Here is a 19,078-nt window from a genome sequence, read left to right as displayed (position 1 = left end):
TGAGTTTCTGTATAAACACTTTGTGACATCTACTGATATAGAAATGGCTACTCTGAGACTCTTTATGAATATGTTCCCAGATGAGGGGTTTCTTGAACGTGTGACCTGAAATAGAAACATCTTGTAGACTATAACAAGGGCACAGAATTGTTCCTCGTCACGTCACCAACACAAGAAAAACTCCTGTCCTGACACTACATTTGATTTGCACATTTAGTTAGTCAGTTTACTTCTCACACATTCCCACAGCCATACTGATTCGGCTGACTCATTTTGAGTAAAAACAATGTGTGGTAGTCGTTAGCCTCCAACAATATATATTTTGCATTGCTGCAATAACTAATGCTCCTCATCACCCCTTAATAATGAGTAGCGTTTTCTGCTCATTATAACCTGAGCGGTTATTCTCAAACAGGACTTCTGCTGACTTGACAAAATGTTTAACAGTGGAAAATGCAAGCTCAAACGCTAGCCGTAGCCGTGTGAATGTCAAGCCATTGTGGTTAGCGTCTTTAGCGTTCACATGACTCCCAATTATCTGAGGGAGCAATAGATGGAGAGATTGGGGAGAGGGGGGGGGGGCGCTAGACGGAGACGAAGAGAGAAAGGTAGACGGCGAGACGGCAGTCTTCATCGGTTCTTCTGTTTCCCCGCAGAAGATGCTCGAGATGCTCATTTGATTTGCTCTCGCGCTTCTCTCTGGAACATGAACCGGCCGTCCTAACAATGACACGGAGACACCGTTCCTCTTTCACTAAATCTGTAGCCGATCGAAAAAATATAAATCAGCATCAGCAGTTTGCTCATGAGATGTTTCATCAAACATGTCATACTGGACATGTTCAAGTGCGCTTGTATACACCACATACACACACACACACACACCACACACGCACATATACCATGTTATACCATAAGAAGATGAACTCACTTCATATTCACAAATCACAACATTGCAACCAAAAAAGGCACCTAGCTCACATTTCACCATAAATCCTTTACTTGGTCATTTGTCTGACATTAATAATGACAGTTTGTTCAACCTTTAAGGGCCACTCTATCCATTTTGCAATCGACAAACTGCATTTCAACAACTTGGCGTACCTGGAGCCCATCATGAGAGAGAAGTCGTCACGCGTGACTTAAAGTCTCTTTCAGTTGTCTTGTAGCGCTTTTCTCTCCCCCCTCTACAAAGTGTCTCTTTGAGCTAAACTAATGTGTCAAGTTGCTGTGAATCAGTGTCACCGACGTGAGTACCCAACACTAGACGTTGGGAGAGAAAACGCTACTCTGTCTTATCGGGGGAACCTAGGTTTCCCAGGTTTCTATTCCCTTAGCTTCTTTACCAAGAGGATTCTGAGGAGATGGCCACCAATACAGCTTCAGCCTGACACAAGCGAAAATAGATAGACTCAAAAGGCAACAGAGAATTCTGTCATGACTGGAGAGGACAGGAGGCAGGGAGGCTTGCTGGTTCACGCACTAAGGCAGAAATGACAGCCATTGCCTTTTAAATAAATCTGCTTTTCTGTGATCAGACGTGGTAAAAAACAAAAAAAAACAATTTAGCGTTCAGCAGAATTTATATTGACTACTTGTGTGTGTTTACATCATCTCTTGACCAGGGGGAGAAGTATCAAGTCCCAGTAATACAAAATGAACACCCACTGGCACCCAAATGGCACCCTATTCCCTATATAGTGCACTACCTTTGACCAGGGCCCATAGGGCTCATACGGTGCCATTTGGAATGCATGCATTGTTTTCTGTCTCGGTATATTCTGGTTATATATATTTTGACTTTTATCAAGGCATCGGGTTGTGATCGAGCATGTTAGTGTGTGAAGTATTAGTAAAACCCGGCCAAGGCTTTTGAGCTTTTCACTTCAAGTCTAATAACGCTACCGACACTTTATATCGTTGAAAAATTCCATTAGGGCTATGCCGTGTGAAAATGTCCATGAAATGAATGTAAGAAAAATGAATCTCTTTTCAGTGTTTCTTGAACATTCACTATCGTAGTCTGGGATATGAGGTGACAAGTTATAATTAAATCTTGAGTTGCATTGTCGGGTTTCCTCCCTGTGTTTGAGTATGGCCTGCGCTGTCCGAAGCTAAGTGCGCACTCCTCTTCACACTTCAATCTGCCTTAAAATGCTATTGAATTACGGCTAATTCGCTGCCACTTCCATTTTGCCTCTTTGTCATCCAAATGACAACAGAGTAGGAAACTGTAATTTCCGATGGCCAAAAATGGAGGTCTATCGCGCGGCGCCGGAGATTAAACTATTAATAATTTAGCCGGAAGGTCATGAATCAACTTCATTTTTGTCGTTCGCCTTCCCAGTATCACCTTCATCCCACATCTGCTCCCATGCGCTCTCATATCTGGGCCCGTTCGCTTTCAATCAACCAACTAGAGTCTAGTAACTGCCACGGAGAAGTCAAGCAAGCGCACGGTGTTGCATTGTTAATATGGTAATGTGACCGTGAGAGTGGTTCATTGGTTAACACGACGAGGCTGGACAGTTCATCTGTCTCTATGACGCTTTTCACACTGCCGAGCTGAGGCGAGTTGTTCTGAGCTGGCCTGGTAAGACATCCACTTTACTTGCTGGAACTGTACTCGAAAGGAAAATGTGATAAGAAAATGTATCTGAGTTAGCAAAGTATGGTTTGGGTCGGCACAATAGTGTGAAAATGGTATTAGTGTCTGTATGGTTGAAGTCCATTAAATTTAAAGTCAGTCAAATCAGGAGGTGTGTTGGGAATGGAATTAAATTAAGGGGATGGAATTCCATTAAGAAGTTCAGAATTTCCTATTATTTTCTGTGCAAACGTTTCGAAGCATCAATTCTGTGCTACTATTCTATTCCTTATATGGAATGAACCTCTAACCCAATGAACATACCAGCTGCACACAGGATCATTTTTAGAGAAGTAGGGGGAAGTTGACGCTGATCCTGATGTAGTTGAGCTTTTTCCTCCACTAACGGTTAAGGTTAGGATTGGGTACCTTAGCAGACGGTCTTATCCAGGGTGACTTACAGGAGTAATTAGGGTTGAGTGCCTTGCTCAAGGGCACATCGACAGATTTTTCACCTAGTCGGCTCTGGGGTTCAAACCAGTGAACCGTTGTTTACTGGCCCGGCACTCTTAACCGCAAGGCTACTTCGGGGAAACTTCAGCCCGGAGCCACATTAGAGTTTTGTCCTTTTGATAACACTGTTGTGACCATCACAGCCAATAAGAAGTAATGACACTGAAACCACCCAAATCCTCCCTCCAAACCCTCATGTAACCCTCATGTAACGGTCATAACTCTCCTACCCCCTTGCGGGCACTGTGTTTGAAGTGCTCATTTCTCTTTGTCACTCCAGCCTCCATGTTGATGTATGTCCTGTGCGTTTCTCTCATCTCGCTCTTTTCTCTCCTCTCTCTTCGCTCGTCCTTTCTCTCTCTCTTCTGTCTCGTTCCTCCCCTCCAGGTGCTGGCTTCGATTGGACACCTACTTCATTTGGAGCTTCATAGGACCGGCAACCTTGATAATTATGGTAAGCGTCCCTACTTTCCCACTACCATACTATCTCATTAACCCTACTTAGCACCTCAGGGCACCACTTAAATGGTCCAGAGAGAGCTTAACATCCACTTTCCACTGTAATATAAGCCACTGCTGGTCAGGTGTCATGGCGGGAAATGGATGAGGATGTGAATTATTCCGGTTAGTCGCTTTTTCCGCACAACTGACAGAGGTGTCTTTGGCGAGGGAGAGAGGAGAGACGAACACTGCTCAGTATTCAGTCTCAGAGTGATCCCGTTCCACGATAATGATTGATTTTCGCCCAGAACTTCCGCCTGGAATCATACGCTATCTCTGCTGCTACTTTGTACCTTGAGGCACAGAGATAGGACACAGACTCAGTAACATGCACACACAAGCAGACACTCATAAACCGCATAAGCATATACTGGGGAAAAATACAAGGACTCCGTCTGGAAGCGTTGTCCCTCTAGGAGGTTGGGGGGGGGTTCAAACTGCGGCTCAGTTAGCTGAATGTCACTTCCCTAGCACAGTGTAGTACGAGTTAGCTTTCAAATGGGTGTCTTTTTGAGGAGCAATACCATCTTGAGATAGCTGTACCTCTGGTCCACAATGACATCTGAGCTTTTAGCTGATTCATGTTTGAGGCATAAAAAATGATAACAGCAACAATTCTGATGCTCCATACTACTTGGTTCCTCTATTGGGCTATACTTGTGGTATTTCTACCGAACCTATATGTTCAGTTCTGTTTGGCATTATATGACTCCTGATATAACTCCAGTTTGGAGAACTGCAAACAGTCTTAAATCTATCAGTCTCAAATGTAGTTTGCTTCCTATGGTTAACTGCATGTTTAGTACATTCATTTTGGACAGACTCCAGCCATTGCATTGATCAGGAGCCAACTAGTTCAACTTCATTGTCAAGTACACCATGGCACTTCTATATGTGGCAGTTATACTGTAATACAATTTTCATATAATTTTGTGCTCTACTTGGCAAAGTGGGAAACCACATCGTGTTTCGACACAACATAGTCAACTCAACTCTAACAATGTCTCCCCGATTTAAAAAATGTATGAAAGCATCAACAACACACAAACTCCATTTCAGCTGTGCTCCCTCCTCTCTTTCGTCCATCTCTCCCAGCTCAACGTGATATTCCTAGGCATCGCGCTGTACAAGATGTTCCACCACACCGCCATCCTCAAACCCGACTCGGGTTGCCTCGACAACATCAAGTAAGTCACTCGTCCTCTCAGGCATTGAGACCTTCCAGACATGACATTAGTACATGGGAGTTAGTACATTGGTATATGACAGAACAGTTTCTCATGGCTCGGTGTGTTAGAGGAGGGTTTCCCAAACTATGTCCCGGGGCCCCCCCTTGGTGCACGTTTGTTTTTTCCCCTAGCACTACACCACTGATTCAAATCATCAAAAATTGAATCAGCTGTGTAGACCTAGGGCAAAAAAAACAAAATGTGCAACCTGGGGGTTGCATACTGAACAAATGTTAACTGTAAGTCACTTTTGCATAAATGCAGCCGAAACAGCAAAATTATATTGAACAATCAATGTTATGTACGTCATACTAAACCTAGACTTTGAGATGGAAGCTGTGTCGTTATACCATGTGTCGCTGCTTAGAATAACTTCTTCCGTTTTTTTTTTACCTGTGAACCTCTCAAAACACATCTGAAGGGTGAGAAGGGCCATGCAGAGATGCAGGAAGCAGAGCCCTCCAGGTTCATAACTCATTATCACCAAAGGTTGTGTCATGGTGGGGAGGCAAGGGTTAAAACAGGACAGGTATTCCAGCAGGCGTACTTCATTATCGGAAGAGCACACTGGTCGGCTGAGGGAAAAGGCCACGAGACAATCTGGTAGAATGAACCTGGCCCGTCGGCATCCGCTAACACACGGATGAATATTCATAAATGGGAGTGTGTGTGGGTGTGTGCATCTGGGTGTGCGCTCCCTGCCACTCGGGATGTGGAACTCTGAATGACATTATACACCCCACAGTTTACTGGCGCTTGCAGTTTGAGTGACAATGAAGGAATTAGTATGAATGTGTTTAATATGCTCACTGTGTTTTGTGAAAACAAATTAACCACCTATTGTGATATCACCGCGAAACAATCGGTCTCAATGGTGAGATTAGATAAAATGTTGAAGGTTTTGGTCATTGACTTAAATTAGAATCCTTTTTTATATTTCATGTCTAGCTATGATTGTGGTACACTATATATAAGAAGTATGTGGACAACCCTTAAAATAAGTGGATTCGCCTATTTCAGCCACACCCATTGCTAACAGGTGTATACAATCGAGCACACAGCCATGCAATCTCCATAGACAAACACTGGCAGCAGAGAATGGCGCTACGGAAGAGCTCAGTGACTTTCAACGTGGCACTGTCATGGGATGCCACCTTTGCAACAAGTCAGTTTGTCAAATTTCTGCCCTGCTAGAGCTGCCCCGGTCAACTGTACGTGCTGTTATTGTGAAGTGGAAATGTCTAGGAGCAACAGCGGCTCAGCCGTGAAGTGGCCACATAGAAGTAAGTCCCTTCAGCAATGTTCCAACATCTTGTGGAAAGTCTTCCCAGAAAAGTGGTGGCTGTTGTAGCTGCAGAGGGCGGACCAACTCCATATCAATGCCCATGATTTTGGAATGAGATGTTCAACGAGCAGGTGTCCACATACTTTTGGTCATGATGTGTATCTGTTTGTTAAGTGACTAAATAGTAATTCAAGGTCATTTGGAACAAAGTGGAGTCGGTGGTGTCTTGGAACACTACATTAGTTCACAATGACACCGTGAGGCCCTTTGCGCCTCTAGGAGACGAAAGGAATCAGCCAAAACGATGACACAGCATTTTTCTGGTTCACTTAGGGGTGTTAGTCCAACCAGGTGTCAGGGTAGACTTATTTTGTGGCCGGGCTTAAGTAGTTTTTCTGCCTCTGTCTACCATTCCTATATCCTACTGATGGATAAAGAGCTTCTGTGTTTTCCCTGTCCGGCAGTTCGAAGACACTCTAGAAGCATCACTGTGTTTAATGGCTGTAATGCTAGGCATCATCTCCAGCCGCCTGTCAATGCTTTTGTCAAAGTGGAGTGAGACCCTGCTGGCCTAGTTCTGTCAGTGAGTACACACACACACACTATACACCCCGCCACACACACCCACACAGTCACACTCTTTCTCACATACAGTAGACACTCTTTCTTACTCACGCACGCAGGCACACACTCACATTGCCTGCAGTGCCGAGGCTCGTTTTCCAGACGATGCCTGCTCTGTGTATCCCGTTCCGAATAGACAACAGAACACCCTACTAGACAGAGCCGTCTGTATCAGTGTCATCAGCACTCTCTTGGATAGTATCGATAGCGGTCTGAGACGTGTTGGCACGGCAGAGTTCAAAGCCCAGAGCTGCTCAGTCTGTTGTGACATTTGTCATTGACTCAATAACAACCGATTTTAAAATGAGGTTTGTGAATATGATTATATGTTATAATGGGCCGTGCGTACTGTTGCGTCTCTGTGGACTCTGATTGGAGCTAGGGTGACCATGAGTTTAGCTTGGTTTTGTTTATTTGTGATTAGGGCTGTGGTGTTATTTATTTTAGTCAGGTCTAAAGAAGCATAATGCTTGGAAAGAAAATGTATTTCAGAAGAACAGAATATGAGTTGGTCTACTGTAAGCCTATATTATCTGGCTATGCTCCATGCCATAAGCTGTAGGCTTGTTCATTTAGCTGACAAGATATGCTTATAAGCCCCGTACCATTATGTTATTTTATCTGATTTTATAGGTAGAATAATATAATTGAACTTAGCTGAATAAAATAGAAAGGATATTTTTTTACCATTACAGAGCGAGGGCGCATATGAAGTGGCTATGTTGAGCATAAAAGTGATCACTTGAAACAGGTCCTAATTGCTCGATTTAGAATGATTTGGCAACTGTAGTTGTGAATTATACAAACCTTAGAATGTCTTAGAAATTACAACATAAAGTGCATTCGGAAAGTATTCAGACCCCTTGATTTTTTCCACGTGTTGTTACGTTACAGCCTTATTTTTAAAATGATTAAATGTATTGTTTTCCTCATCGATCTACCCACAATACCCCATAACGACAAAGCAAAAACAGGCTTCAAAAATAATAAATGTCATTGTGTCTGAATAGTTTCCAAATGCACTGTATGTTGTAATTAAGACATTCTAAGGTTTGTATAGTTGCATGGTGCGACTATAGGCTATTGATCATTTGAGAAAGTAGCAAAGAAAAGCTTGCGCTCTTTTCCTTGCCTCAAATTGCACAGCTGTTCTCTTATCAAGTGATCATATTTTCACCCGTCAGGCTATTCTCAATGTAATCTTGTGTAATATCTAGAATTAGGTTCATTTTCAAATGGGCAGGAACAAGGGGCAGGGGACAAAGACATGTCATCTGTACGCACTCGAATAGCGGATGGAGGCGGCTACTGTAGCTTTCCCACCTACTGTACAATGGTTTTATAGTGGAGGAGCAGGAGTTGAATATGAACAGCTGGGAAATACATTTAAGAACACTTATTTCACTCATCTATAGTTTGAGGAGCGTGTTCTCGCTGTTCCCGACAGGTGATATTCAGCCCAAACTCTGTATGCCATGGCCTCTCCAACCTTGTTCCTGTAGCTACCCAGGGCTTAGTCTGGGAAACCCAGTGAAATCTGTTCAAGAACATCCATAGTGACATGTTTTCACAATAAACATGTTTCACTAAACTTTTGATAGCCTGTCTGCGCGCTCGAGGAAAGAATAAACGAGAGACTGTAGGCGATGGGTAACGCATGGTGGTGAGATATTCTCTATAGCTAAAGGTAAAGTGTCACCCAATTAATTATGACAATAGCTAACTGTAATCAGCCCTGCACAATCAATGAACCAACAGCATCGCCTAGGGCTGTACATTATCTCTCAGACACATTGATATACATTTTGGAGCGTAGCATAAGGTAACCAGTCCATCCAGCATGCATGATAATACAGTTCACACTCAATGGTAATTACTCTAATTTGTTTAATTTTGGAGTATAAGCTAGACCAATTATGTACCAAAGACATCTTAAATCAGTTTTGTTTGATGTTTTTTTGTCTGACATGCCTTATATGCGTTAGGCTATGTATCCTAATGATTATTATTTGGGGGGTTTATAAAGCCTATGCAGAAGCTCTATGTGTATGGCTGTTTTGAATGAGTCATCACCTTAGAAAGCGCTATTACAGCGACTCAACGGGTACGTGGGATTTTACTGTGGTCATGACTCTTGACTGCCGGTGTGGCGGTAACAGGGGTCACCACAACAGCCCAGGTTGTGAGTGTCATCCGTGTTAGTGCTAACACTGTTGACACAGCTTTTGATATTGCGACCCGACTTTGAACAGGTTATTGAGTTGATAGTCACCAACTGAGTGGCTTTAAATGTAACTATGGAGAAATGTAAGCACACCATTTTGTGTAATTGGATGATTTGATCAGTTGTTAGTAACAAATTGTTTACATCTCAAAATATAGTAAGTACAGTTTTTGAACTTCCCCTGCTATTCATCAAGGGAGATGTAATCTAAAAATACTGTGAGTGAGCTATAGAGATTATTTCTTTGAGATGCATTGCCTTGTTTGTCTGTGGAGAGGATATATTTCTCTGTGGAGAGTTCTCTCTATCATATGATTTGTCACACTTGCCTCCCTCGGCCAATCAGAAGCCTCACCTCCGGCCTCTCTGTCTCTCAGACCACGACATAAGTGTCATGACCCCTTCTCTCCCAGCTCTGGCGTCTGATAGACCTACCTCTAGATGTATGTACAATATCTCATTCCACATGGCTATGTCCAAAATGGCACCTGTGACAATGAAAACAAATATGATACAAAACGAATAGGCCTACTGCTATTTTAACCACACTATTAGTTGCTTTGAATGGACTGTATCAGTTTCAAATCGTAAAGTTCTAAATGATTTAGGCTACTGCTAACAATTTAGCCTGCTACTAATAATCAAATTGTTTGATGATGAAAATAATGGATTGTTTTTAAGTCTGACACAGTGAGCGTTTTGATTTTGAAGAAAACATTCTACTGGATTGTAAAGAATGTCCAGACTCCTGCTAGGTCATAATTTAGTAGGACATTTCTTCACTCTTTTTCTTATATTTGGCGGTGTGTTCATCATTTGATGTCTCACTTTATGTTCAGATGTCATCACGTTGCTTTTTTTTACTGAATGTTCCATGTTTTTTTTCTCTCTCTGCACATTGACTTCATTTCACTCAGTTTCTCTTCTCTTGAATAACACCGCATGCTATGCTTTGTCTTATTGAGGTTTTTGTTTTTTAACTCTTATCTTTTGTCTTTTATATTTTCTTCCTCATGTTAGCTATCGTTATTATGATGGAATTCTTATTGTGGAATGGCACTGGTAAGATGCCACATTGTTTTGGTCCCCATTGCCTTTCCCGATAGACAAAGACTCTTTCCCGTGTCAATTCCTCATATGTGTTGTGAGTGCTGCGTTGGCGTAACCTGTTGTATTTGACCCCATAATCATTTGTGCTCTGTAGGATTTAGTTTTGTTGTTCCTTTGGCACAAATTGGACGTTGTTTTCCTCTCTTACGCAAACGTTTTACCAAACTTTGTCGAACCCTATATTTGGGAACTTGCATGGCGTTAATGACTGCAGTCCACAAGGTGCTGAGAAATGTAGGAATGCGCACTGAAGATTGTTCAAGACACGTCTCTTTAATAACTTCAAAATCGCTGTGAGTAGACGTGTCCTGTATATGCTTCATGGTGAATAAAGTATCTACGTATTGAGAATTCCCCTACAATAGACCCTGAAGGAATATGCAAATTAAGATGGTATGATCGATTCGAGATGTCATTGACATTTCTTTGTACACAAAACTTTAGTTAAACCACTGGCATCCTGCTGAGTAGATAACAGCATTTCCTATTTCCTTTCAACTAGTCAATGAGACGCCTTTATGCTGAGGTGAAAGGCGACTCAATTGACCAATTGCAATGAGCTATAATGCGATCTCAAGCCATTTGAAATGCATATCACCTCTCAGAATTGACTAATTTGTCTCTTTTCAAAAAGGAAATTGGTGCCAGTTTAATGTGGTTGTTTTGGATTGGAACACTTTGCTCCTCAATTTATTTTCATTTTTGATATTTCTACCCGACTATTAACACAATCAGCACTTTCCCCTCGTTTTTTCCGGTGAAAGCGCACAAGTGCTGTTTTTGCTGTGGTGGAACCATTCAGCGTGACGCTCGAGTGGCATCATTGCGAGGGTATTCACCAGCTCTACGGGAGCCACTTCAGCTTTGGGAAATGGGCCCAGGTCTGTAGGACTGAAAGTGGTAGGGGGTTAATTAGGAGAGTTTCTCAACTTAGTAAAAAAAAGATATATAATTCTGATGCAGGAATATACACTGAACAAAAATATATATATATAATAATAATATAAAGTGTTGGTCCCATGTTTCATGAGCTGAAATAAAAGATCCCAGAAATGTTCCATATGCACAAAAGCTTATTTCTCTCAAATATTATCGATAGCAAATTTGAATGCCCAAAAATACTTTCTTTTTTTTTAAGGCATCTGTGTCCAACAGACGCATATCTATATTCCCATACGTGTAAAATCCATAGATTAGGGTCTAATGTATTTATTTCAATTGACTGAATTCTTCATATGACCTGTAAACTCAGTAAAATCTTTGAAATTGTTGCATGTTTATATTTTTCTGGAGTATATTGTGCATTTTTGACAGGCATTTTGAAATGACACGTAAGCCTGTCCAAATTCTTCATATACAGTTCATACAGTATTTTCAACATTTCCGGAGTGAGTGAGTGAGAACAGGAGGAAATGATGGTTGCTGAGGATATCTGCTACCTTGAACCAGATTTTTCCAAGATAGCCCTTACGGCAAAATAACTATCATCCTCAATTCTTAATGAAAAGCAAAGGCGACCAGATACAAACCAAGGAAGATATGAAAAATAACCTCTTCATATCCTGACCTCCCTGATACTTCTATTATGTCCTTAGGCATCTCTACCTAACACCCCCCCACCCCCACACACTGTTTGTCGCCCATCCCTCTACAATATTGCCCTAGTTCCAGGTCAATATTTCCCTCTTATATTTTTTCCACCCTCGTTGGATCTACCTGAGGGGGCAATCAGCTTGATGAAGTGCCTCTCCCATCAGGTCATTAAGATAGATTATGTTTCATGGTTGGCCCCAATAATTCCATAAATCATTTATTTTTGCTATCGCACCTGGCCCATTTATTACAGACGATTGAGGCGAAATGCTAGGCCCTCCCGTTTTTATTGAGGAGTGGAGACGCTTGTGAATACGATAATTACGTTTAGCACCTGTAACTGACTCGCAAAATTCGAGTGAGTGAGTGAGAGTAAGAGGATTCTGGCTTCAAGACTATTGGATGTAATCAATATAGTACTTTATTTGATGAGACATTTTTTGGGGAGTATTATTTCATGTTTGTCTTTATGTCTGTGTGTCTGTCCCCCTCTCCTATTACTATATTGTGTCATTCAAAATCATATTAATGGAATATTTGCTTTGGAGTTTTGTTTGGTTATTGATTTCATTTTGCTTTTCATTTCTTTCCTGTCAGCTATGAGGATTACGAACCTGAGATCAAGTAAGAGTAAAATGGACAGGTCATCCATTCATGACACACTATCTTCATTATCCATAAATTTCATCATAACAAAGTAATGAGTCATGTTTTTACCACCACATGCTTTTAGTAAATGTTTAGTGAAGCTCTCCGTCAAGTCGTAGGGAAGGAATATTCACCCACACCGCACATTTGTTCAATATTAGCTCAAATGGGTACGCTTCTGGTGAAGTCATCTCAGAACGCTGAAATAAGTCTCCCAGTTTGTCACGGGAGAAGTAGTCATGCACTGTGCAATTTAAGCTTTGAAAAAAAGTAATTGTTTTCATCATTTCATTGATTTGAAGTGCACTGGTATTTCTGTTTATACTAGCATAATTATTCAGAGCTTCGTTATTTGTCGAGGCTTTTGGGACAACCCTCGGGCAGCACATTCAAAATACTGTGTTTACATGTGTTCATATTAATTTGTCTTCCAGTGATTATGCCGTACCTGCTAGCCCCGAGGTCATACAAACTGTATCGCCTATTGTCTATGTATTAATTATACACCAAGTACTATTTTAATACTGGGGAGTTACCTTGAGTTTTCCACTGTTCCTGGTCCAGTAATAGTCTCTCTCTCCCATTTTCAAATTTTAAAGAGTACACTATCTGATGGTCTGTCATGTAATTGATGAATAATGTGTGCAACTCTTGAAAGAAGGCGAGCGAGAGAAAAATGATAGGTGTCCCCAAGGAGCAGGCGAACACACGATTCAATTTAATTCCACTCCTCCTGTCGATTTTCCGCTTCGTTTCTCTCCTCCCTCCTTCCCTTCATCTAGATTTGGACTTTTGTCTGTCTGGTGGACATTTATTTTTACCTGCGTTTCTCTTCTCTTTTTGGTTCATCTGTATGTTCACAGACCAAGATAGCTAAACGTTTTTAAATGCCGTTTTTTTTGTTTTGCTTCAGTGAACAGGTAGTCGCGATGCTCCTTCCGAGTTGTGCGCTGCCGACAGAATGCTAAGTGGGAAGTCTGAGAACAGTCACCACTTCAGACCACCTCAGAGGCTTGGTTGACTTTGAAGTCACCTCTCCTGTATCTGGTCTCGAAACCAAACTAAGACCTTGTTTGTGCGTTTCCACCTGTAGCTTCCTGGGACAATATTTACATAGTTAGAGTTTTACCATCAGCTACAGAATACAGTGGGGCAAAAAAGTATTTAGTCAGCCACCAATTGTGCAAGTTCTCCCACTTAAAAAGATGAGAGAGGCCTGTAATTTTCATCATGGGTACACTTCAACTATGACAGACAAAGTGAGAAAAAAAAATCCAGAATTTTTTATGAATTTATTTGCAAATTATGGTGGAAAATAAGTATTTGGTCACCTACAAACAAGCAAGATTTCTGGCTCTCACAGACCTGTGGCATCTTTAAGAGGCTCCGCTGTCCTCCACTCGTTACCTGTATTAATGGCACCTGTTTGAACTTGTTATCAGTATAAAAGACACCTGTCTTTTTTCTCATTTTGTCTCTCATCTTTTTAAGTGAGAGAACTTGCACAATTGGTGGCTGACTAAATACTTTTTTGCCCCACTCTATGTATGCACAGGGATCTGTCAGACAGAATGCAGGCCCTAGTCCACAATCATCACTGGTGATAGTTTGTGATAATTCACATACATTTCTTTAGGAAATTACAGACTACAAAAATCAAAGATCTTTTCGCAAGTATTCAAGTTGAGTTGTTACTTCTCTAGCAGTTCTGAGAACGTCCAGAATGTTGACGTTGTCTCTTTCTGCTTTCAGATCGTGGGTGATTGGGGCCATAGCGCTGCTCTGTCTGCTGGGCCTGACATGGGCCTTCGGCCTGATGTACGTCAACGAGAGCACGGTCATCATGGCCTACCTCTTCACCATCTTCAACTCCCTGCAGGGCATGTTCATCTTCATCTTCCACTGTGTCCTCCAGAAGAAGGTGTGTGTTTTACTCTAACCTTGTGGTTCAGGGACTGTATTCACAAAGCGTCTCAGAGAAGGAGTGCTGATCTAGGATCAGGTCCCGTCCTGTCCATGTAATCTTATTCTTTGTGATCTAAAGGCAAAACTGATCCTAATTCAGCACTCTGACTCTGAGTAGCTTGATAAATATGCCTCTGTATTAGCGTGCTGTATGAGCTTTAGTCAGCTTCTCAAACCACACATGAAATGCAAAGTGGTTAGCTCAGAATTATACATGACATGGCTTATTACCATGTAGCAAGCTAGAGTGTAATGTAGTTATTAACTACAGTATTCATTTTCTCACAGTATCACCAAAAAGTGGTTTGGTTTTCTGCATCTGAATGGGAATGTGTGTGTGTGTGTGTGTGTGTGTGGTTCACAGGTGCGTAAAGAGTACGGAAAGTGTCTGCGTACCCACTGTTGCAGTGGCAAGAGTGTGGAGAGTTCCATTGGCTCTGGGAAGAGCTCAGCATCCCGCCCACCAGGGAGATATTCCACCGGTTCACAGGTAGGTAGCGCCTCTCCTCTCACCTCACCTCAAATGGCAATGTACTTGGTTGACTACGAGCATATCTGATATAGATTTTTACTTCATTCTATCTGCTGATGTTGACCCGGAAAGTTCATTGTAGCCCATTTAGTGTATTTACTTGGTCAATGTTAATTAATAGGTTGTTAACAATACATTTATGAATCATGCAAATAGTCTATCAGCCTGTCACGACGGAAGCTGGTCTCAGCGTACATAATTAACCCTTTAATTACATATAGCAGCACATTGACACAACGGCTAACCGCTACGCCGAGTTTTCGCCATCAACCGCATGTGAACGGAAGCGGTCGTAAACACCCTGTAATTTATCGGCAACTCGGAGGCTTTTAAATGAACGTGTAATTAGCAAAGTACATCGTAAACCGGTGGGTTCTGGGTGGTTAGGGAGGTAGGGTTCTCTCTCTAAATGAAAGTTGGAAGTGAGACTTGGACAGAGAAAGAGACCTTTGAAATATGAACACTGATCAACCCAACTCCCACACAGCGCTGGGTTAAAATAGAATTATCATTTTTTTCTCTCAAAGACTTAAGCTGTGCTTGATTGAGCCTGCACCTCTCAATGGAACCAATGGAATAGTCCCAAAAGTGCAAACCCTGCCCATGCTTTTACTGCAGGCAGGCTCGATCAAACGATTAAAGTATCTGAATACTGTAAATACTATTTGACGGTAAGTCTGCTCCCACAAGCACTTTTTCACTTGAACATGGCCTTGACTTTTACAGCAGTGTGGAGTTATGCGAGGTAGCAATAACACCAGTGAAACTTAGCAACAACAGCAACAAGAGGTAGCAATAACAGCGACGAGAGGTAGCAATAACAGTTGCAACGCCTCAATTGTGATAACACTATTGTGAGATGTGGAAGTCAAACCTTCACAAAGCCTTACAGAAAAACACAGTAACAAAGAATACAGTAATGGACTGTGTACGTCTTCAGCAACAAGAGGTCTGAATGAATGTATCAGCACAGAGTCGAGGTGTGTTTTTATGGTGAATGTTGCTGCACACACCCAAGACAGACTGTATACATCCTAACGGGAAGCCACCTTTAAGCACTGATTCCATTACCGTTACAAAACCCCACTGATGTGCTAGTTGTAATGTTCCCCCTCTGCAGAGTCGGATCCGTCGGATGTGGAACGACACAGTCAGGAAACAGTCAGAGTCGTCTTTCATAACCGGCGACATCAACAGCTCGGCGTCGTTGAACAGAGGTAATATTCAGTCAATTTGCACCGCCCATGCTTGAACGCGCCGCAACCCACTAGCCTCTCCTTTAGGTTTTCAACGTTGTGTGATGTGGAGGAAGAAGGGGAAAAAATAGCCTTTGTGACAAAAGCGGAAGGATTTCGTGTTGGGTCCTGAAGAGCTCATGGGTGCTTTTGTTCCACTTCCGCACAAAGACACCTGTTTGGAATGATTGCCGAATAATGGTCGTCTGTCTGGACTGTGATTGTTTGAAGCAGGTGTGTTAGTGCTGGGCTGGACCAAAATCACAAACACAATAGCTCGCTAGGACTGGAGTTGGAGATTCCTGCGTTATGCTCATTCAGTGTCCTGACTGTGAAATATGCGATCCTTCAAGTCAGCATATTAGTCTATGGGTTGTTCTCACACTTGACAAGAGATGGTCCACTTTGTGACTTGTGACAGAACTAGAATAGGGGAAGAGTTGGATGAACATGTTTTAGTTTCGTGTTTTAAGATGAGTCATTCCTCTCCCCCTCACCTGCTCGTATAGAAAGTTGTCCTGCTGTTAATAAAAAAGTATTCATCCCTTACTTTATTCAAATAGCAACTCATCCCAAATGACCTTGACTTTTGTGAAATAATGAAGCTTTTCAATGTGATAATGCTGTTAGTGTATGTGCTAATTTATCAAATTAAGAAACTTTTCATTTGTTTCAAAAGGGTGGATTTTGCACCTGATGGAACCAAGAACCAAAGTAAATGCCAATATGAATTGCACAAAGCATGAATACATTTGCCTAACCAAAAATATTTATTTGAGGCAGGACTATTTGTAAATGCTATACCCGTCTTCGTGACAGCTGTCAACCAACAAAGTGCGAAACCAAGAAAGTAATGGTAATTGCTTTGTTCTTTAAAAATAAGTTGAACCATCCACAAATGCTTATCTCCCAATTTCATTATATGATGACAATTATCTCCCAATTTCGTGATATGATGACAATTATCTCCCAAAACAATCATGGAAATGCACAGTAGCGCGTTGGATAGCGGTCCAAATAAATACACAGTAGCGCGTTGGATAGCGGTCCAAATAAATACACAGTAGCGCATTGGATAGCGGTCCAAATAAATACACAGTAGCGCATTGGATAGCGGTCCAAATAAATACAAGTGTAGCGCATTGGATAGCGGTCCAAATAAATACACAGTAGCGCATTGGATAGCGGTCCAAATAAATACACAGTAGCGCGTTGGATAGCGGTCCAAATAAATACACAGTAGCGCATTGGATAGCGGTCCAAATAAATACACAGTAGCGCGTTGGATAGCGGTCCAAATAAATACACAGTAGCGCATTGGATAGCGGTCCAAATAAATACACAGTAGCGCATTGGATAGCGGTCCAAATAAATACACCGTAGCGCATTGGATAGCGGTCCAAATAAATACACAGTAGCGCGTTGGATAGCGGTCCAAATAAATACACAGTAGCGCGTTGGATAGCGGTCCAAATAAATACACAGTAGCGCATTGGATAGCGGTCCAAATAAATACACAGTAGCACGTTGGATAGCGGTCCAAATAAATACACAGTAGCGCATTAAATAGCGGTCCAAATAAATACACAGTAGCGCGTTGGATAGCGGTCCAAATAAATACACAGTAGCACGTTGGATAGCGGTCCAAATAAATACAAGTGTAGCGCATTGGATTGCGGTCCAAAAAATACACAGTAGCGCGTTGGATAGCGCTTCAAATAAATACACAGTAGCGCATTGGATAGCGGTCCAAATAAATACACAGTAGCGCGTTGGATAGCGGTCCAAATAAATACACACCTCTAGTGCAGACTCTGAGGTCTGAGTGTCAGAGGCATTATATAATCCTCCTAGACCATATCTGCACTAGATGATGATGCCACCCCCCTGACATTTCTCAGGGACGACTCCTCTCCAGACGTTGGGTCCCTTGACGGAGGGGTTGAGTCCCTGCCACTACCTCACTCTCTCAATCCGCTCGCCCTCTCCCTCTCAACCCGGACACTAATACGCAGTTTAGATGATGGATTGATGTTCGACGGTGAGAGGAAGTGTCGAGATCTCAATAATTAGGCACTCAGCGATGAGCGTCATCCCAAGATGTTGGCTCTTAGCTGGGGGAGGGAGAGAGAGAAAGGAGTGGAGCTCAGTGGAGTGGGCAGGCCTAGAAGACACTGCCGTAGATATATCACTAAGACCAGGAAGAGGGAGTAAATTACTTAACACGTTTTCAGCTCAAGGCGTTGAAACGCGTCAGGTCTGATGTGTAAAGCGTGAGAATAAACACTAAGTCTGCACAGATGCATTTTCAGTCTGGCGCAGGATGACACATCATGTTCTGAAGCGTCATAAACATCACAAACCTTCTCCTTGCTCTTCTCTGCAATGTTATTATGGAATTACAGTATGTGTGGAAGAGAATACATCTCTTCCCGCTAGTCCTTCTTCAACTCAATATTCAGTACCTTGCCTCAGTCTCTGCATAACTGTTGCTGACTCCATACTTCTCTCCTCTTGAGAGGGAAGCATGCAATCATCTTGATAGCCTCGACTTGTTTAATTTATCCCCGCATTCATGATTTGGAAATGGTCCAATATATCAAACACAGACCCCATAAGTGGGGGAACCAACAGAGGGTGGGGAGGAGCTGTTTATAATTTAAAATTAGGCTGGTATTTTTGGAAGGCTTCAGAATAAGAGAAGCAACAGCAACAAGAAATGAGCACATAGTGATTATATCAAATGGAAATTATAACCTAATGTATACATACATCCATATTAATAGCCACATCAAACAGTGTATGCAAATGAAGTCTAAAAGAGGAGTTTAGTTGAGTAAATTGTGATATTGTGATTCTGTTCTGATGCATCGACATGATTGTTGGAGTTGAAGATACTCCTGCAATGATATATTCATAAAATTATTTGCCTCTTAAAACTCACTTGGTGAAGTTATTCAACTGGATAACTGATTGGACTTTAAAAAAAATTGTTGTCGTCCTTTGGGCAATTATAATGTCGGCCATTTTGT

General features: G+C 41.9%; 1 protein-coding gene across 2 annotated transcripts in view; it reads left to right on the top strand.

Moving 5' to 3' along the window:
- Nucleotides 1-19,078, top strand: part of LOC139416094 (adhesion G protein-coupled receptor L3-like) — a 356,247-nt gene that overhangs the window by 329,044 nt on the left and 8,125 nt on the right. For both annotated transcript variants that reach the window (XM_071164365.1, XM_071164366.1), the window contains 5 exons: nucleotides 3,488-3,554; nucleotides 4,697-4,788; nucleotides 14,067-14,235; nucleotides 14,644-14,769; nucleotides 15,932-16,028. In XM_071164365.1, the coding sequence (XP_071020466.1) occupies nucleotides 3,488-3,554; nucleotides 4,697-4,788; nucleotides 14,067-14,235; nucleotides 14,644-14,769; nucleotides 15,932-16,028 (551 nt within the window). The remainder of the gene's footprint in view (nucleotides 1-3,487; nucleotides 3,555-4,696; nucleotides 4,789-14,066; nucleotides 14,236-14,643; nucleotides 14,770-15,931; nucleotides 16,029-19,078) is intronic.

This window comes from Oncorhynchus clarkii, chromosome 9 (genome assembly GCF_045791955.1).
Source record: "Oncorhynchus clarkii lewisi isolate Uvic-CL-2024 chromosome 9, UVic_Ocla_1.0, whole genome shotgun sequence".
NCBI lineage: Eukaryota > Metazoa > Chordata > Actinopteri > Salmoniformes > Salmonidae > Oncorhynchus > Oncorhynchus clarkii.
The sequence above is the reverse complement of the archived record's forward strand: the minus strand, read 5'-3'. Positions and strand labels throughout refer to the sequence as shown.